Source organism: Delphinus delphis, chromosome 2 (genome assembly GCF_949987515.2).
Source record: "Delphinus delphis chromosome 2, mDelDel1.2, whole genome shotgun sequence".
Taxonomy (NCBI): Eukaryota; Metazoa; Chordata; class Mammalia; order Artiodactyla; family Delphinidae; genus Delphinus; species Delphinus delphis.
Window position 1 is genome coordinate 162,169,374 of NC_082684.1, and position 22,546 is coordinate 162,191,919.

The following is a 22,546-nucleotide window of genomic DNA, read 5'->3' on the forward strand; positions in this document are numbered from 1 at the left end:
TATATATATATGTATGTACTTTGCCTATTATTTGAAGGTTGTTTGCCTTTTTGTGGAATTATATATTCTTATTATCACTCTTTTCTTCTATATGCACACATATTTTCTCCCATCCACTGCTTATCTTTTAACTTTGATTCATTTCTGAAGATACTTTTAATTTCAATAGTCAAATGCCTTCCCTATATTTATGATTCTGTTTTCTGACATTTATGTCTGTAATAAACATTAAATTTAATTTTTTGCATGGAGTGAAGACTCTGTCATTATCTTCTAACCAAATGGATGCCTTTTGCCTTGCCAGTGCCCTAACTGGTCATTGAACTTCATTCAAGACTTTGAATTTGCCACCTTGGAATTATGATAATTCCACCTTTGACATAACATACCTACCTGTGATACATGTACCTGGCTAAAGACAGTTTGAAAGGCAAGACAGCTTATTATCCTTCCTTCTGACTCTTCCGCCTCTTTAGAAAACACATCATGATAGATTTCTTAATAGGCCTGCTGTCCCCTCAGGACTACACATGATTCTGGTGATGGGCAATATTGTCACCGATGTTGACAACTTCATTCCCAAGATTAGTCACCAGATCTAAACACTCTCTTCACCAAAGAGGTACTATGCCTTGGAAAAAATACCCTGCAATCCAATCTCTACTTGTAATCCCAATATGGCCCATAATTGAAGAAAGAACTTTTCAAGGTCCTCTGAGTCTATGATTACTTGTCCATTTCCCACTATCCACAGACCAAACGGCTAGACAATGCATTGACCAGATCCTGAAAAAAAGGTATATCAGCTTTCCCCAAGGACTAGCATGATTGCCCTAACTTGTTACTGTATAATTCATCCATAATAACGAAATACAATCCTTTTTTCTAAATGTTATCCTATATTATGGTTTTCATCCCACCACATCTGCTTACCACTAAGCACCTCATAGGTAGACCCCACTCCTTTTTCTGGGAACCCCCGACCCCACCCCTCTGAATTAGTATAATTCCTAAGAAAGCTTACATGACCATAAGCCTTCGATTAGAGCTGACTGGTCCAGAAATAGGCACCTGCCTCTGGCTGCACTGACAATTTTCTCACCAAGGACTTTTAGACTTGGGAAATTCAAATATTATCCCTCAGAGTAACTAAAACTGAAAGATTAGATTTAGGAATTGTCAGCAATCAGGGCCTCCCACCCATAGGCAAAAAGTTAAAAAAGAAAATAGAAGGAAGAAAGAGATCTGCAATAGGAGAAAATGAAGCTCTTGTACAGAGGGGGAAAAAGTATCTTGATAGTGTTCAAGTTCTGGTTTATACTTGTTTCTGAAATTGAGCCATATTGCTGTTGTCTTCTTAATAAAATTCATCTTTTGCTCAGACCAATTTGAGTTGGGATTTTGTCCCAAGCACTCAGCCACATGACAGAAGTTCAATAAACACAAGATACTCTTAAAATGTTAGTGTAGTTTTAAGCTTCAATGACTTCAGAAGTATAAATGCTACAAATTTACCCCAAAAATAAACATTTGAAAGTTTAATTATTTCCATTCTTTAACACATTTAGTTTTGTGAATTTTAAATAAATTAATTTTTTTCAGTCTCTCTGACTGAATATGGAAAATGCTGACCCAAACAGAATTTAACCAAAAAAAATTTACTATTCAAAAATTTTTAAATAAGTACAAAAGAAATGTACATAATCAAATTTCGAAATGGTGTCTTTTGAACAGTTGTATCATTATAGTCTCCAAATTATTAATTCTTAAAACTGCACTAAGACTTTTGCCACAGCCTGTTAAAGGATATAACTGTAACAGGCTGTTAAATGGAGGCATCAACTAAGACTCTAAGCCCACTGCTTGTATCATGAGGAATATTATATTCCAATAAAGATGTGGAAAAAAATGCAAAAAAAAAAAAAAAACTAAGAAGAAAGAAAAAACAGAGGGACTTCCCTGGTGGTGCAGTGGTTAAGAATCCGCTTGCCAATGCTCAAACACAGGTTTGAGCCCTGGTCCGGGAAGATCCCACATGCCACAGAGCAACTAACCCGGTGCACCACAACTACTGAGCCTGCGCTCTAGAGCCCACGAGCCACAACTGCTGAGCCCACGTGCCACAACTACTGAAGCCCACGTGCCTAGAGCCCGTGCTCCACAACAAGAGAAGCCACCGCAATGAGAAGCCTGTGCACTGCAAAGAAGAGTAGCCCCCGCTCGCTGCGATTAGAGAAAGCCCGCGCACAGCAACAAAGACCCAATGCAGCCAAAAATAAATAAATAAATATATTAAAAAAAAAAAAAAAGAGGAAGAAATGAGGCAGGTGACCATTACCACTGAAGAAAACAGTAGGCAGCCAAGGAAGGGAGAGTGCTAAAACTTTTCACCCACATGGATAATATAAAAGGGTCAGGAAAGAAGATTCAGAAAGAGTACTTCTAAATATTCTTTACAAAGAGCTGTCTGGTGCCTTGAGACCTACTCAAATACTTAAGGGAGAGGTGGATATGATGGCCATTATTAGAGAGAGGCACCTTAAGGAGAATACTCAGAAAACTGGTTTATGTTATTTGAATTTATGCAGAAGGAAGGCAGTGACAGTCAAATAAGACCTTTCTTTTATACCTTACCTTTCTTCCCAAAAACATGGAGAATAGAAAATACAAATAGTTAGTGAGAAAGGAGGTAAGAAAAGAGAAAAGCCAACCACATCCCCCGGTAGGCTCTAGGGAAAGGGGAGAGAATCCTAACTTTGAATGAAAATGAAAATATTGACTAATATCTGACAGGGGATTTTAATTTCCAATTCAGGACAGTGCTTATAATTATATTTAAATTAATTACCTAAGAGTGATCAGAACACTCATGGTACTGCCCTAGTCTTTTCTAGGAGCAGAGGGAAAACTAGCCCCAGTAAGCAAATATAAATGAATATAAGGAGTCTGAAAAAAGTTCCTTTGTGATTTTATTCTACACGACATGCTTTTCAATATAACAATTGTGAAACTAATATAGCCACCTGTAAGAACTGTAGGTCATCCACAATGACTTTCAAGATGCTTCTCGACAAGCAAGCAATGTACTGAGCATATTCTGACCAGACAATTATACAAAGCTTATTCTGTGTATAAGACAATTCAAGTTGAGAATCCTCACCTTTATAGTAATCCATTCAGCTAATCCTTCCCTCTGCTTTCTTTTACGCCCAGGAATTTTAAAACCAGTTATAACTAGTACCCATAGTCTAATATGAGGAGCTAGAATAAATAATAGTAATACATATGACTGCTTTAATACCCTGTTCCAATAGAAAGAATATTCATGGAAATCAGCCTCCTACTTTAAGAATGCCCCTAGAACATGCTAAAAGCTTTCATCTGACAAATTTGTGGAAGTTCTTACCCTACCCTTCTGATAGGGAGGACTCTAATGAGACAGAAGAGGGAAAAAGTAAAATAAGGCCTAACTTGATTACATACCAAGTACGTGACCACCAATTAATGTAAGCCGTTAAGTTCTTTAGTTCCATTTTCAACAGCTGCCCAGGATATCCTTTTCTTTACATTTTATGTTATATTCTTCTATTAAATCTAGATCCTTGGACTTGATAATTAAAAAATCTGATCATGTAAACTTTCTCAATTTTTCAATGCTAATCTAAAAAGAGTTATTTGAAAATGCTGTGATGTGAGCTTGTCTGAATATGTTTTACTTTAATTTAAAACATTTATTTTAAAAAGAATTGTATGAGTTTACAAAGAACTATAAGTGAAACATCTATATGCAAACTACATTTTGTATGATTATCATATTTTTTACTGTTTTAAAACTGTAAAATACACATAAAATTTACCATATTAACCGTTTTTAAGTGTTCAGTTCAGTAGTGATAATTATATTCATATTGTTGTACAATCAATCTCCAGAACTCTTTTCATCTTGTAAAACGGAAACTCTATACACATTAAAAATAACTCCACATTCCTGATTCTTCCCAGACCCTGGCAACTACCATTCTACTTTCTGTCTCTATGAATTTGACCACTCTAAATTCCTCATATAAGTGAAATCATACAATTTTGTCTTTTTATGACTGGCTTATAATTAATCAGCATTAATATCCTCAAGATGCATCCATGTTGTACCATATGTCAGAATTTCTTTCCTTTTTAAGACTGAATACTATTCCATTGTATGTATATAACACATTTTCTTTATCCATTCATCCATCATTGGACACTTGGGCTGCTTCTACCTCTTTGCTACTATGAATAATGCTACAGTCAACATGGCTGTACAAATATCTCTTCAAGACCCTGATTTCAGTTTTGGGGGGTACATTCCCAGGAATGGAATTGCTGGATTTCCATTCCATGATCCAAAAAATGGATCATATTTTTTGAGGAACTAACATACTATTTTCTGTTGTGGTTATACAATTTCACATTCTTTATGATTATAATTTTAACTTTTAAAATTATATATATCATAAAAATTAACAACACTAAATTTTTTATTAGTGGTTTTATTTTCTTTTCTATGTTTCCAATTTATCTGAAATAAATATGCACTTTATTTATAATGATGAAAAGGAGTTATTTTAAAAGCTTACCTCTTTAATTTATTTGCCTGATTTTCAAATATTTTCAACATGGTATTCAATCGATTAGTCATTGTAGAAGTTTCTACTGTTTAAAAAAAAAAACAAACATTTAAAGGTATTATAAATGGCAGAAGTTATACCTGTATGCTGATACAACTCACTGCTATATGTGAGAACTAGATAAAGAGGAGGCAACAGAAATGTGCAACATATATAAAGGGGACCAAATAAATCAAGTATATCAAGAAACCAAGTAAACCAGAGGCCTTGCTTTGGGAGGGTCAGTACTCCCTAAATAGTCAAAGAGTATACTGGGAGAAGTCAGCTTTAGAAGAAAGAATCAAATTCAGAATTGCTTACAGGCAAGAGAGAGTAATTAAAAATGCTTGCATAGAAAGTAATATGGCACAATAAATAATATTTTAAAATTAATCTGATAATAGTATAGGACATAATTTTAAATTATGCCTTGTATACAGTAAAGGGTTACAAAGAACATTAACTATTATTCTTGTCACAATTTGAAATTACAGTTCGCAGGAGGGAGAAAAGGCCCTGCTATGGAAGGAATATTTGTGTTCCCCCTAATTCGTATGTTAAAACCCTAATCTCCAATATGATGATATTTAGAGATGGGGGTCTTTGAGACCCCCATCATGAGAATGGAGCCACATAAGACACAAGAGAGATCGCTTGCTCTCTCCCTGCTCTCTCTCCATTATTTGAGGACACAGCAAGAAGACAGCCATCTGCAATACAGGAAGAAGGCTCTCACCAGAACGTGACTATGCTAGAACCCTGATTTGAACTTCTCAGCCTCCAGAACTGTGAGAAATAAATTTCTGTCGTTTAATGCACTCAGTCTATGGCAATTTGTTATGCAGGCCCCTAAAACAGGCTCATCTCTACGATTCTACTAGTTTAGGAATTACAACTCAGTAACACAGAATGTATAGATGGGAACATTACACTTCCATTGCCAAATGCAACAGCTTGGGTCCAACTGCTTCTTCCTCAAGTTCTCATTATGAATAACTTTAAAACAGAAGAAAAGAGATCAGAGAACCCATGTCCTATTGAACTGTTCTAGTTAAGGCCCTTTCCTGAGCAGAGTGCCTCTGGTTAACAAAGTGGCTTATATAGTCATTCTGAAGAAGCCAAAATGGTAAAGGGAGATCCAGTTGTTTGCTGTGTATTGTGGAGGGAGGAGGACCTCTTTTCTCTATTATAATAAAGCTTCAGTATTTTATTAGTAAGTAAAAAATATTAATAATGCATGCATATTATTTATCAATGGACAGGTTTTTCCTCTTGGGAAAATATATGAGACAGTCAGCACCTAGAATGCATGTTATATAGAATGATTATAAAAATGGGATAAAATGTACATATAGTGTTTTTATCTTGTTTTATCATTTTAAATATCAAGGAAAATGTTTCTAAGCATTTTATATGAAATTATCTTATTCTTTCTAAAAGCTACACAGCACTCCATTGCTATGAATGTACTGTAATTCATTCAGCCAGTCCTAAAAATGCACATTGTTACTATGTTTTTACTCTTACAAATATGTTAACAGTAGTACTGTTTATGGAAATAGAAATCATCTATATGAACATCAACAGAAGAACAGTAAATAAATTATGGCATAACCATAAAATGGAATACTATATGGCCATTAAGCCTCTTATACATTCATGCATTAATTTGCATTTCCCTGATACTAGTTAGGTCAAGCATCATTTCATATATTTTGGACATTTTTATTTCTTCTTCCGTAACATGCCTGTTCATATGTTTGTCCATTTTTCTCCTGAGTTGTCTGCCTTTTTACTACTCATTTGTAGGGGCCAATTAATACTAGCATATAGTGTGTAATACAGTTAACAGTCTACTATTAATTATATACTTACTGATATTTTCTAATGTACAGAATTTTTATACTTAACCAAATCTATTGATTTTTTTGTTCTATAGTTTCTAGGCTTTGCTTCATTCTTTAAAAGTCCCAATATAAATAAATTCTCTTAATATTCATTTGTATTTTATAATCATGAGCTATAGTATACGTACCAAAACATAAATAAAAATATATTTATAGTTTAATGAATAATTACAAAGCAAACATCCACACAACCACCACTCAAGGTCAACAATTAGGCACCCGGGATTGCCAATATCCTAGAAGCTCTCTATGTGGCCCACCCCATTCATAACCCTTCCCCTCACCCTACAGGTGCCTACTATCCTTTTTTTCTCATCTTTGTATCTTTTCTACCCTTGTTAGTATCCTTAATGAACAGAGTTAAGTTTTCCTGGCTTTTAACTTATCATAAATGAAAATACTCTACATATTTAGGACTTCATTCAGTCAATAATATGTTTGTAAGATGAATGATGTTATCAGCAGCTAGATTTCAAACATATTCATTATGATATGCTTTTCCAATGTATGAATAGACCACAACTTACTTATCCATTCTACTCGTCACAGATATTTGAGATCTCCAATTTGGGGACTATTACAAACAAAACTGGTATGAAAACAGTCCAAGAGTTTAAGGACATGACATCACTAAGACAGCAGAGTAGGAGACCCTAGCCTCTGTCCCCCAACAAAGATCAACAATTGACAGTTTAACAGATTAACAATCAACAGTTCCCAGTGAGCTGCTCCACTGAAGAGCCCAGCAGCTTTTACGGCTGAAGAAACCAATGGCCAGCACAGCCACTGCAGACCCCCGCAGAACACACCAGCTTTCACCCCACAGCTGCTGCCAGCTGCCTGAGTCCCTCCCTACTCCCCTGCCCCAACCACCACCATCACTGCAGCCCAGGAACCATGCCAGCAGCCAGCCCAAGCCTCCGTGGCTGAGTGAGTGTGAGACACCAGCCTAAACCTCTGTGGCTCATGTAGACCATCACGTGCTTACACAGGGCTAAGCCGCTCCAGCTGTACACCTGCATGCTCCCAGCCCAGCTCGTCACCAATCACCACTGCCCTATGCATACCCATCAGGAGACTGTGCAGCCACAGGAGAGCACACCAACAGCCAGATCCCCATAGCTGCTTGTGGGCCCAGATCAGGCCCTGTCTTCTGTCACCGACCTGCACCACTGTAGTCACTTGCAGCTAGCCCCTCCAACTGTGCACCTGCACACCCGTGGCCTATCACCAGCCTCCACTGCTGTATGCCTGTAGTGAGACCCAAAAGCCACAGTGGTGCACACTGACTACCAGGACTCCTGAGCTGCCCGTGTGCCCATAGTTGACTCCAGCCCTTGCTGCCTGTCCTGGCCCCCGCCACAATGTGTGTGTTTGCACCTGGCCACTGCCGCTACACAGGCACTTGCGGCTGGCCCTCACAACTGAGCGTGTGCATACCACCAGCTCTGGCCACTCCCACTGCCTGCCCTGGTTCCTTGCTGCTGTACCTGCAGACAATGCTGAGGACCCCAACAGCCTGTGAAGCCTCTGAAGACCCCCAAGACACATACCAAGGACCACACGGTTGTCAGTGCTATGGACTACAATGGCCTGAGCAAGTGCGTCACAATCCCCCCAGCCAATCCCACCACATGTCCCCACACCTGGCACCCACAGCACTACATGTGGGGTGATGGCGTACTTGGGCACTCCCCCACCTGTGATTGGAAATCCTTCCTTACTGAAGTCACTCCACAGAGTCAGGAAGAGATGACTGCTTCTTCAAATGTGCAGGTGCCTACGCAAGGACACAGGGATCACAACAAATCCGGGAGACATGACTCCAACAAAGGAATACATTAAGCCTCCAGTAACTGGTCCCAAAGAAATGAAGATACAGGAAGCGCCCAACAAAGAATTCAAAATAATTGTTCTGAATATGCTCAGAGAGCTAGGAGATCACAAAAAAACAATTTAATGATATTAGGAAAATAATACAAGAACAACTGAGAAGTTCAACAAAGAGATAGAAAACATAAAAAAGAATCAAACAACTTTTCAAGCTGAAGAATAGAATGAAATATATATATATTTTAAAAAGTGAAACTACTTCATACTAAAAAGCTTCTGCACAGAAAAGGAAACCATCAACAAATTGACAAGGCAGCCTTCCGAATGGGAGAAAATATCTGTAAACCATATATCTGATAAGGGGTTAATATCCAAACTACATAAAGAACTCATAAAACTCCATAGCAAAAAAATAATAATCTGATTAAAAAATGAGCAGAGAACTTGAATAGACATTTTTCCAAAGAAAGCATACAAATAGCCAACAGGTACGTGAAAAGGTACTCAGCTACACAGATCATCAGAGAAATGCAAATGAAAACCCAATGAGATATCACCTCATACCTGTTAGAACGGCTATTATCTAACAGACAAGAGATAACAAATGGTGATGAGGATGTGGAGAAGGGGGAACCCTGATGCACCACTGGTGGGGATGTGAACTGGTACTGCCACTATGGAAAACAGTATGGAGGTTCCTTGAAAAATGAAAAATAAAACTACTATATGATCCAGCAATCTCACTTCTGGGTATGTATCCAAAGAAGATGAAATCACTATCTCAAAGCAACATCTGCTCTCCTGTGTCCATTGCAGCATTTTTTTGGCCACACTGCATGGCTTGTGGGATCCTAGTTTCTCAACCAGGGATTGAACCCAGGCCATGAGTCCTAACCACTGGACCACCAAGGAACTCTGACTGCAGCATTATTTATAATAGCAAAGACATGGAAACAACCCAAATGTCCACAGACAAGTGAATGGATAAATACACACACACACACACACACACACACGGTGGAATATTATTCAGCCATTAAAGAGGAAGTCTTGCCATTTGCAACAACATGGATGGACCTTGAGGGAATTATGCTTAGTTAAATAAGTCAGACAGAGAAAGACAAATACTGTATAATTTCCTTATACGTAGAATCTAAAAACACTGAAATGACAGAAACAGAGAGCATAATGGTGATTGCCAGTAGCTGTGGGGTGGAGAAAATTGGGAAATATTGGTCAAAGAGTACTTTCAGTTATAAGATGATTAAGTTCCAGGGACCTAAGGTCACAGCATGCTGACTACAGTTAATACTGTATTGTATACTTGAAAGTTGCTATGGGAGCAGAGCTTTAATATTCTCTCCATAACAATGCCAACAACAAAATGGTAATTATGTTAGATAAAGGGTATGTAAAAAACCTTATTTTGGTAAGCACTTCACAATATATATGTGTATCAAATTGTTATGATAAACACCTTAAACTTGTACAATGTTGTATGTGAATAATATCTCAGTAAAGCTGTTAAAAAGAAAAAGAGTTTAAAGGTATGCACATCCACAACTTAATTAGATAAAGAAAAGCTATTTTTCAAAGTGATTGTGCCGATGTATACCTCACTCACAGTTACATATCCTTGTCAACACTTACTGTTGTCAGACTTTTTTTTTCTGGCCACACCACACAGCCTGAGGGATCTTAGTTCCCTGACCAGGGATTGAACCTGTGGCCTCAGCAGTGAAAGCATGCAGTCCTACCCACTGGACCATCAGGGAATTCCCATTCTGGTACTGATTTTTAATTTAATTGTTTTGGGGTCTGAAGGCAGACATTATATGATTTCTATTTTTTAATTTGTTAAGGTGTATTTTATAGCCTGGAATATGATCTATTTTGGTGTATGTACCATGTGAGCTTGAGAATAATGTATATTCTGTTCTTGTTGCATGAAGTAGTCTATAGAGGTCTATTTTATCCAGCTGAATGATGGTGTTGTTGAGTTCACTAAGTCCTTACCAATTTTTTGCCTGCTGCATCTGTCTACTTCTGATAGAATGGTGTGGAAGTCTCCAGTTATAATAGTGGGTTCATATATATCTCCTTGCAGTCGATCAGTTTTTGCCTCACTTATTTTGACACTCTGTTGTTAGGCACATACACATTGAAGACTACTGTGTCTTGTTGCAGAACTGACTCATTTAGCATTAAACACCCCTATTTATTCTTAATAAATTTTTTTTGCTCCAAAGTCTGCTCTGTTCAAATTAATATAGGTACTCCTGCTTTCTTTTGGTAAATGTTACCATTATCTTTATTATTATTTATTATTAACTTTATATTTAAAGTTGCAGACAATATATAGTTAGGTCCCAGGAAAAAAAAAATCGGTACCAGAAAGACAACATGAAAATATTTTGGAGATTAGGTAACATACTACTAAATAGCACATATGACAAAGAAGTCTCAGAGAAACTAAAATACATTTTGAACTAAATTAAAATGAAAATGTAACATCAAATTTTGTGAAATGCAGTAAAAGGGAAATTTATAGCATTTAATGAATACATCACAACAGAAGGAAGATCTTAAATCAATAATCTAAGCTTCTGCCTTCGGAAACTAGGAAAAAAACACCAAATTAAATCTGAAGTAAGCAGAAGAAAAGAAATAAAAATAAGAGCAGATATCAATGAAAACAGGAAATTACAGAAAATCAATTAAACCAAAAGCTGATTCTTTGAAAAAAATCAAGAAAATGAGTAAGCTAACTAAGAAAAAAGAGATATGACACAAATTACTAACATCAGAAATGAAAGAGGGGACATCACAACAGATCCCATGGACATCAAAAAATAATAAAAAAGATTATGAAAAACTTATGCCAACAAATTTGATAATTTAGATGAAAGGGATCAATTCCTTGAAAGACACAATTTACCAAAACTCACACAAGGAGAAAAAGATATTCTTAATAGAATATATATCTTATATAAACTGGATCAATAATTTGATATCCTTACAAAACAGAAAGCACCAGGATCAGATAACTGCACTGGCAAATTCTACCAAACCTATAGGAAAAACTATACCAGTTATCTACAATCTATTTCAGATGACAGAAGCAGAAAAACATTTCCTAACTCATTTTATGAGGCCAGTATTACTCTAATACTAAAACAAGACAAAGACATTACCAAACAAGGATAACCACGCACCAATATCTCTCATGAACACAGATGCAAAAACCCCAACAAAATATTAGCAAATTTAATCTGACAAGGTATGGGACAAATTATACACCACAACCAAGTGAAATTTATCCCAACTATACAAGGCTGGGTCAATATTTGAAAATCAGCTAATATACCTATCATATCAATAGTCCATATGATCATTTCAAAAGATACAGAAAAAGCATATGACAAAATCTAATACCCATTCATGAAACTCTTTGCAAACTAGAAACAGAATAAAACATCCTCAACTTGATAAAGAAAATCAAACAAAATACCTACAGCTAACACCATACTTTTTTAACATTTTTATTTTATATTGGAGTATAGTTGATTTACAATGTTGTGTTAGTTTCAGGTATACAGCAAAGTGATTTAGTTATACATATACCTATTATTTTTCAGATTTTTTTCCATAAAGGTTATTACAGAGTATTGAGTAGAGTTCACTGTGCTGTACACTAGGTCCTTGTTGATTATATTATATATAGTAGTGTATATATATTAATCCCAACCTCCTAATTTATCCCTCCCCCCACCTTTTCTCTTTGGTAACCATAAGTTTGTTTTCTAAGTCTGTGACCTACAGCTAACACCATACTTAATGGTAAGATACTAAATGCTTTCCCCCTAGATCAGGAATAAGACAAGGATGTTCCTTCTCACCACTCCTACTCAACATCATGCTAGAAGTCCTAGCTAATGCAATAATACAAGAAAAGAAAAGAAAAAGTATAAAGTTTGAGAAGGAAGAAGTAAAGTTGTCTTTTTTCACAGATGGCATGACTGCCTGTATAAAAACGGTGATTCCCAAAGAATCACCAAAAATCTGCAATGAGTAAGTGATTACAGAAAGATTACAGCATACAAGAGTAATATACAGAAGTAAATTGCAATTCCTTTCTTATATACCAACAATAAACAAGTAGAATTTGAAATTATAAACACACCATTTACATTAGTACCAAAAAACTCAATACTTAGGTATTAATCTAAATAAATATGTACAGGATATATATTAAGAAAAAAACTATCTCATGAAAAAAATCAAAGAAGATACACATAAATGGAGAGATATTCCATATCCATGGATAGGAAGACTCATTACTGTTAAGACATCAGTTCTCATCAATTTGATCTGTAGATTCAATGCAATCCCAATCAAAAACCCAGCAAGCAAAAAAAAAAAAAAAAAGGGAGTGGACTTGCCTGACGGACCGTGGTTAAGACTCCAGGCTTCCACTGCAGGGGGTGCAGGTTCGATCCCTGGTTGGGGAACTAAGATCCCCTATGCCACACAGCATGGAAAAACAAAAACAACAACAACAACAAAAACCCAGCAAGTGATTTTGAGTGTATCAACAAATTGATTCTAAACTTTAAATGAAAAGGCAACAGATCCAAAGAATAGAATACAATACTGAAGAACAAAGTTGGAGGAGTGACACTATCCAACTTCAAAAACTTACTATAAAGTTACAGTAATCAGGGGCTTCCCTGGTGGCGCCATGGTTGAGAATCTGCCTGCTAATGCAGGGGACACGGGTTCAAGCCCTGGTCTGGGAGGATCCCACATGCCGCGGAGCAACTAGGCCCGTGAGCCACAACTACTGAGCCTGTGCGTCTGGAGCCTGTGCTCCGCAACAAGAGAGGCCGCGATAGTGAGAGGCCCATGCACTGCGATGAAGAGTGGCCCCCGCTTGCCACAACTAGAGAAAGCCCTCTCACAGAAACAAAGACCCAACAGAGCAAAAATTAATTAATTAATTAAAAAACTCCTACCCCCAACATCTTCAAAAAAAAAAAAAGAAAGAAAACCACAGCTTTAAAAATAAAAAAAGTTACAGTAATCAAGACAGTATGGTATTGGCAAAGAACAGAAAAACAGATCAATGGAACATAACAGAGATCCCAGAAATAGGTCCACACAAATACAGTCAACTGATTTTTGGCAAAGAAACAAAGGCAATTCAATGGAGAAAGGTTAGTCTTTTTAACAAATAGTGCTAGAAAAACTGTACATTCACATGCAAGAAAAATTAATTTAGACACAGACTCAATTCAAAATGGATCATAGATTTAAATATAAGAGGCAAAACTATGAAATTTCTAGAAAATAACATAGGAAAAAGTCCAGGTTACATTGGGTTTGAAGATGACTTTTAGGCACAACAACAAAAGCACAATCCATGAAAGAAAAGTTCAACTTCATTAAAATTCAAAACTTCTGCTCTGCAAAAGACACCGTTAAGAGAATGAAAATATAAACCACAGACTGAGAAAAACATCTTTGCAAAACACATATCTGATGAAGAACTTGTGTCAAAGATATACAAAGAACTTTTAAAACTCAACAATAAGGAAGCAAATGATCCCCCCATTTAAAAATAGGTAAAAGATCTGAACAAATACCTCACCAAAGATATACAGATGGCAAATAAACATATGAGAGGATGCTCAACATTATATATCATTAGGGAATCACAAATTAAAACAATGAGATAAAATTTAATTTAAAAAATGATATAACACTATGCACCTTTTAAAATGTCTTAAATCCAAAATTCTGACATCAAATGCTGACAAAGATGTAGAGCACCAGAAATTCTCATGCTCGTTTCTAGTAAAAATGCAAAATGATACAGTCCCTGTGAAGGACAGCTTGGCAATTACTTACAAAACTAAACATACTTTTACTATATGATCTAGCAATTGTACTCCTTAGTATCTACCCAAATGAACTGAAAATCTTCTGTCTGTAGAAACACCTTTGTTTATAGTAGCTTTATTCATAATTGCAAAAACTTCGAAGCAACATAGATGTCTTTCAACAGATGAATAGATAAACTATGGTACATCCATATAACAGATTACTATTCAACAATAAAAATAAATGAGCTATAAAAGCATAAAAAGACATGGAGAGACATTAAATGCGTATTGCTAAGTAAAAGAAAGACTGCATAATTTCAAATATATGATATTCTCGAAAAGGCAATATTCTAGAGACAACAAAAAGATTAGTGGTTACCAGGGATTCAGTGGATGGAGGGAGAGATGAATAGGGAGAACATGGGATTTTCAGGGCAGTGAAACTATTCTGTATGATACTGTAATGGTGAATACATGACATTATGCATTTGTCACAATCCATAGAACTGTATGACACAAAGATTGAACCCAATGTAAACTATGGACTTTAGTTAATAATAATGTATAAATACTGGTTTATCAGTTTTAGCCAATGTACCACGCTAATGCAAAATTTAATAACAGAGGAAATTTTGTGTGAGGAGTGGGGTGGAAAATGGGTATGTGTAAACTCTGTACGTTCTGCTCAATTTTTCTATAAACCTAAAACTTCTCTAAAACAAGAGTTCATTAATTATGAAATGAAGCAACATCAAGATTAAATGATAGTACAAAAAACAGAATGAAATTCAAAGGTAGCTTTTGTCTTATTGATTAGGCTATGGAATCTAATAGAATTTAGGGAATGAGAAGGGAAGAACAGAATAAATTTCACTGGAGAAGATGAAAAAGGGTACTTTTAAGAGAAAAAGAGTATACAAGTGAACAGGCAGTACTGAGAAAGAGTAGACATATACCAGTGGAGCCCAGGGACTGAGACAGCTGCCATGGGAAAAGAAACTGAGGAATTTGCAAAAGGGTTTTCTCCACATTGTACAATGTAACCCTGTCCTCTGCTTCCCTTAAAAAATATGAGTAAAATTTCTACTATTATACTTTATTATTTTAGAACTTGGTTTTGTGATTGGACAATGTGTTCCACTGGCCTACAAGTGGGCACAGAGACTTCTGTTTTTGTCCATGATGGCTCATCAGGGACCAGAGTTACCTTTTCACTTTAAACCAATTAAAAACTGGACAAAATATATAAAACAGCAATATTCAGACACTGGAAAACAGAAGGTGCAATGCAGTAATTCCTCACAGAAGGAAAACAAAGGATGGCTCTATGATGACCCCAGCTTACTGCCTGGAGTTTCCAGGCCACAGCATAAGGAAGGGAAACCCAGACAAAGTTTACTGGTTTCCATGAGTTCAGAGACAAAGTTTAGAGCCTGGGGAGGCCAAAGCAGCTAGAATTCACAGGGCACAGTATTAGACGGAAGACAGCTGCACAGATTGAGGGAGACAGAGCTGCACACATGTGCAGAGGGTTCCCCTTGATGCAGAGAGAGGCTTTTACTATCTACTCCAAAGCTCTAGACACCTTTCTACCCCACCTAGTCAGGCAGGGCTGCCTCAGATCAGAAGCTTCTATAGGTTTTGGGAGTAATGTAGAATGTATAGCTACCCTTCATTTAAACATGGCAACGTTAGGGTTTAAAGCTGAATTTGAAAGAGGGAAGGATTTCCATCAACTTTTTTCAACCAAATCTTATTTTCTACTTCTAAAAATATATTCCACAGTATACATTATATGATTGTTTCAAAATTCTCTCCAGTATTAAGACATAAGCAAGGTAGTTTCTCCTTTCTGTTGACAAGTAGTCAGAAGTTTGAATTCTAGAAGTTTGAGTTCTAGCAGCTCTTTATATTCACGAACTGATAGGTACTCAGCTGCGGTCAAACCACCAGTATATATGAGATAATCTATAATTCATAGTAACAAGACGTGCAAATGACCTCTTAAATTTATCACTGCTCCACCTCAAAGGCCTACCACCTCTGAAACATTTTTGTAGCATATTCTCATCACAATAAAAAATCCTCCATTCCTAGTAATAACATGTTACTCTTTAAAAATGAGTCTGTTTTTGGTAGCAAGTAGCTAACTAGGAATTTCAGTATTTGCTTGATCGCCAGCTCAACTGTATGGCTCCAAACTCCAGGGAATTTATGTTGTAACTTCATAATTATTACTTTAAATTATAGAAAATTATAGAAATTAATACACTCAACAGAAGTTATTAATACAAAGATGCTTAATGAGTGGAAACTTACGTGGCTCAGTCGCAGAAACACCTGTCATTTCTTCAGTTGAGTGTGTTTTTATGAATTCTGAAATAACAGGGAATTTGTCATGAGTTTCAATATGAATTATATTTATTAACTGAGTTTAAATTTTATAGTTTTTATTTTAATAACTCATTCAAGAGAACAAAAATTTTAAGAAAAACAACTGAGCTGTCTACAACTGTAGACCTTCCCAATCAGGCAACAAAGTGTAACATCTAAAAAAATGTGTGTAACAACTGAGTGATATGAACTCATCATTTTCTCAACAAAACTTGTTTTTCCTCTTATATTCTCCTAGCTAATGTTACCATCATCTAATCTCCCTTCCTTTCATATCCAATCACCATGTTTTGCCAATTTTATCCAGTAAATATTTCTCAAATATTCCCCTTTTCCTTTCTTTATTTGTGCTCTAATATAGGCACTTATCACACATTTAAGGTACAGCAGTAACTTCCATCTCCTACTCTCAATCTCCAAATCTAGCTTCTTAATGTGGCCAGAATAATCTCTCTAAAGTAAAATTCAACATGTCACTTCCCTAGAAATAATCTTCAATGATTCCCTATTATATATGGGGGAAAAAAGAAAGTATTCCTAAAGCATTTAATCCCTCTGCCTAGGCTCTTTCTTATCTTACCCCTACCTATTACTTCACACTTTATAACCATTCCAGTGGTATTTCCCTATTTATACTGTTTCTCATGCTATACCCTCTTCTTAGAGTACCACATATCTCCCATCTTCACTTGACAAAGTCCTATTCATCCTTCAAGGTTGCATAAAACCTAAATAACTCCCTCAGGTTGAACAAGCTGGCGTTCTATGGACTCACTGCAAATTACACATACCTTTATCATGCATTACACTATATTAAAATGATACATAATGTGCTTGTATCCTTACTATGTTGTGGATTTTGAGGGTAATAACCAAGTGTTATTCATTTTATACACTCCCAGAATCTGGAACATAATAAGAACTTTTATTGAAAATATCAACTGCTATTGAATATCTTTGAATTTATCATTGTATAATTTTTATGGCTATAAATTTTTAAACTTTAAGTCTCAAAATGTTGGTGCATTTAGGAAACCCTATAAAGGCTGGACTTGTATAAAATATTATCACCTTCAATTTTCTGCAGTACAGTTTCATAAGTTTGCACTTCTTCTGGTGGAATTTCACTATCCCTGTTAAGATTTCAATAAATAAAACATACTTATTTATTATCAAAGATTAAGCATTTAAATTACACTTAAGAACTAGAATATATGCTCTCTAGACATATGCAGTTTGTAAAATAAAATTTAACATGTTCTTTAACCTTTATTCACAGACATTAAGGTAAATTATCTAGTAGCAAGAAAACAAGTAAAAAAGTCAAACTATGTAATTCTATGAATTCTGTGTATTCCATGAACATAATTAGGTATACCAACAACAACAGAAACAAAAATAATAAAACTGTATTTGGTAGAACCATGAGATTTCTTTTTACCAATATATTATTAATGGTGTAATCAATTGTTAAGAGCACAAGTTTTAGAGTCAAATTGCTTGGCTCAAAACCTGTTGTAAATTACCCACTTACTAAATATGTGGCCTTGGGTAAGTCACTTAACCTGAGCCTCAGTTTCTTCATCTATCAAAATTGGGGTATTAGAGTACTTATTTCATAAAGTATTATAGTTGTAAGGACCAAAGAACACATGTAAAGTTACTAGGAAAATACCTAGCACATATCAGACATGTAAATTTCAGGTATTAATATTAATATATGGCCTGAAATTAATTTCACGCCTCACAATAGATAGCTCAGGTTAATATATCTGAACCTCTGAACCAAGGCTCTATTATGCAGCTCCCACTGAAGCCAACTCAAGTATCACTGCCTTCATTCCTTTAAGTCTAGTCATTGACAGATGGAGAGATCAATAAAGTAACTGCATAATAAATAGTAGCCCATCCTAATTATGGGTACTTTCTATTTTAACACTGTAAAATAAAAGGGTTTTGTGTATGTTTAATGCAAAAAAAAAGGTTGTTTATAAATGTAAAGTTTTACTTGGATAAGTTAGTATACTAGATATGGTTAGGGATAGGGGAACAAATGACTTGGAGTTGATTTAATTCAGGTATTCATAAAAATTACTCACATTTATTTACTGTTTATTACATGTGATAGGAAATATGTAGATGTGCATGACTGGTTCTGATCTTGAGGAAGTGACAGTCTTGACAGGAAAACTTACACGTGAATGATTAAATTAATAGCTTATTAAGTTAAATTGGTAACTAATTATTAATTCATAATAAAATTATTAGGTATATTATTTGATGCCAAACAATAGGGGACAAGAAAGAAGTAACAAAGGAAGAGATCACTGTAGGACGGGTTTCTCAACCCCGGCACTACCAACATTTTAGACTGGATAATTCTTTGTTGTGGGAGACTGTCCTGTGCATTTTACAATGCAGCATCTCTGACCTCTACCTAGTGCCAGTAGCATTCTCCCACTCCTAGTTGTGACAACCAAAATGTCTACATACAAGTGTCCTCTGGGGCACAAAGTATCCCCCATTTGAGAATCAATGCTATAAGGGAAGAGCTCTACCATGGCACTCTATCAACATTACACAGATCCACAAAGGCTTGACAGCAGTCAGACCCAAATCATAGTAGAATGCCCTGAAATTTCTGCTGCAGAAAGAGAAGATAAGCCTGGTGAAGAGTCTCCATGAGGCAGTTTTCCATTCCTGTCTTGTGGAAGACTAACACAAGCTCACTTCTCATCTGTCTCCCTAATTTCAGTTGAGCACAGAGCTTTCTACCCCTCTCTTCTTTACAGCCCAGTTGAAGCCCTCTGTTAAGACTATAAAGCTGCATACAGCAGAAACTAACACAACATTGTAAATCAACTCTACTCCAATAAAAAATAATTTAAAAAAAACTATAAAGCTGCATGGATGTAGTTTACATTTTGCTCCTTCATGGCAGAGCAACAAATCGCTTGTGTGGCCTGTCATCTGGTCCCTGCTGCTCTGTGTCGTCCTGTGGAACTAGGAACACAGGGAGCTGACACCATGCTGACCTTGTTCTTGCTGTCTGTATAAGTAATTCAACACCATTTGTGCCCACTGTCTCCGTACCAGCCTAATATTTGGAAGTATGACAAGCCAATCTCATAGCTGCCACTGTGCTGCCACTTTGGGGCTGCCTGACTGCTTGCCAATAATGTAAACAAAAGCATGTTTAAAAAATAGTTTTTAAGATACAACAATGAAAGGGGTAGAAAGTACCGAAGAAGTTTAGCGGAATGAACTGGAAAGAACTGGGCAGATTATGAAGTTTATAAAGATTATAACTCAGATCTACTAAGTGAGACATCTCAAAATATGAATTCTGTTCAGGCTGACTTCTTGCTAAGGGAGAAAAGGTCTGATACTCATACAGATATTCATATACTGGTATGACAGTAACACTGAAATTCTCCTGATCCAATCGGTAAATAGCTCTGCCCCATGGTAAATGGGTAAATAGCCAATCAAGTGTCTGCCAACTGCCCTCACCCCTTGACCTTCCCAGGATCCAGCACCTAAAGGAGTAATCTTCAGCACAACAAATGGTATACAGAACCCTGCTTCACTGCTAATATTTATTCTAATAAGTTGGTGCCCATATTATCCTGGTTCTTCATATTTTTAGTATTACCACCAAGAACAAGACAGTATATGCCTGAAGAATATAAATTACATACACACACACATGCACACCATTTTTTTTCTAGTATCAAAAAAACGTTAAAAAGGAAACTTTAAAAAGGACTGGAGGGCTTTCCTGGTGGTGCAGTGGTTGAGAGTCTGCCTGCCGATGCAGGGGACACGGGTTTGTGCCCCGGTCCGGGAAGATCCCACATGCCGCGGAGCGGCTGGGCCCGTGAGCCATGGCCGCTGAGCCTGCGCGTCCGAAGGCTGTGCTCCGCAACGGGAGAGACCACAACAGTGAGAGGCCCGCGTACCGCAAAAAAAAAAAAAAAAAAAAAAGGACCGGAAATAAAAGCAGAGTAGAACTGTCAAATAAAGAAGGGAATAGACTAAGAAGGGCTGGCAGCAAAGCAATGGATAAAAATTACAGCAAACCAAGGAAATAAAGCTATACTAAAGATTCCTGTTAAACTAAGTAAAATAAAATTATACATTTTCCTAAAATATCTGATACCATAGTAAAATAGTTTCTTGCACTCTATATGGCTGGCTAAGGGTGATTTTATGAATGATTCATTACAACAGACAGGATATTAGAAATAACTGGGTAACTAAATTGGTTGAACAGAGACAACAGTATTAAAGAGACATCTTACTCCAAATGCATGATTTCAAGTAGGCCTTCAATATCACCAGGTAATCAAAAGATATGTCCCTGTCCATTCACTCTTCCATTTAGTGACTATTACAAATCCTCATCTCTCTTCTCAAAACTCCTATCCTATCCTCACTCTCACCTGATAACCTTTCTTTCTACTTCCCTTAGACGACTAAACCAACCAAAAGAACTTCCACAGGCTTCTACACCACATCTACCCTGTATCAGCATCTGTACCCTGATACTTTGCCTTCCTACCTGGTTTCATACATAATTATTCAAGCCCCTATTTCATCTCCACTCACATATTCAAGGATGCTGCCCCAGCAATTCCTCTTTGACTCTTTATATCATAAATCTTTTCCTGTCTAATGGGTCATTCCTATTAGCATACAAACATTGTTATTTTTCCTAATTTATAAGAGCCTTATTTTGTCCCCACTTCCCTCCAGCTACTATGCTATTCTTTTCCCCCTTTTGCAGCAAAACCACTCCAAAGCATTGTCTATGGCTACTGTCCCCAACTGCCCTCTGTCCAGAGATTTCTCATAACAACTGCTCTTCTCAAGGTCAACAAATGACATCCTTTCTAAATCCACTGGTCAGTTCTTAGTCCTAATCTTCTTGACTCACCCACAGCATCTGACATCATTGACAGTCCCTTTGCATAGTCTTCCTTCTTCATTTATCTTACAGGACAGCACATTTACTGGTTTTCTTTCTGCCTCACTAGGTCACTCCTCATTCCCCTTTGCTAGCCCCTCCTTTTGTCCCAGACTTCTTAATGTTGGAAGGGCCCCAGGGATCAGTCCCTGGTCCTCTCTTCTCAATTTACACTCACTCCCTTCACTATATATCTACCCTTAAGTTCCATCCATATGTAAACGGCATCCCAATTCCTATTTTCAACTCACACCTCTCTCCCGAACACCAAAACATATATGTAGTGGCTCCCTCAAATATGCCTAACAACATTTCTGGCAACTCAGAATTTCCAGTATCTTCAAACCAGAACCCCTGATCTGCCTCCTCAAAACTTGCTTCACCTACAGCCTACCCCAGTGAAAGTAGTATCAATTCCATCCTTCTGGCTGCTCAAGTCAAAAGTCTTGAACTCATTCTTGGCTATTTTTCCTCTCACACACAATATCCAATCCATCAGGAGAGTTTACTGACTCCACCTTCAAAGTATGTCCAGAATCTCGGGGCTTCCCTGGTGGCGCAGTGGTTGAGAGTCCGCTTGCCGATGCAGGGGACACGGGTTCGTGCCCCGGTCCGGGAGGATCCCGCATGCTGCGGAGCGGCTGGGCCCATGGGCCATGGCCACTGAGCCTGTGCGTCTGGAGCCTGTGCTCTGCAACGGGAGAGGCCGCAACAGTGAGAGGCCAGCGTACCGCAAAAAAAAAAAAAAAGTATGTCCAGAATCTCAAAGCTCACCAACTCCACCACAACCACTACCCTGATCTGAACCACCATCATCTCTTCCATGGATTACTGCAAAAGTCTCCCAACTAGACTCCCCATTTCTACTCCTGACCCTGTATAGTCAATTTTCAACACAGCAGTCAGAATGGT

General features: G+C 36.9%; 1 protein-coding gene across 21 annotated transcripts in view; it reads right to left on the reverse strand.

The window, feature by feature from the left end:
* The window catches only part of CCDC7 (coiled-coil domain containing 7), a 300,965-nt gene that overhangs the window by 249,323 nt on the left and 29,096 nt on the right, over positions 1–22,546 (reverse strand). For all 21 annotated transcript variants that reach the window (XM_060006163.1, XM_060006164.1, XM_060006166.1 and 18 more), the window contains 3 exons: positions 17,737–17,798; positions 16,591–16,647; positions 4,617–4,692 (listed from right to left, as the gene is read on the reverse strand). In XM_060006163.1, the coding sequence (XP_059862146.1) occupies positions 4,617–4,692; positions 16,591–16,647; positions 17,737–17,798 (195 nt within the window). The remainder of the gene's footprint in view (positions 1–4,616; positions 4,693–16,590; positions 16,648–17,736; positions 17,799–22,546) is intronic.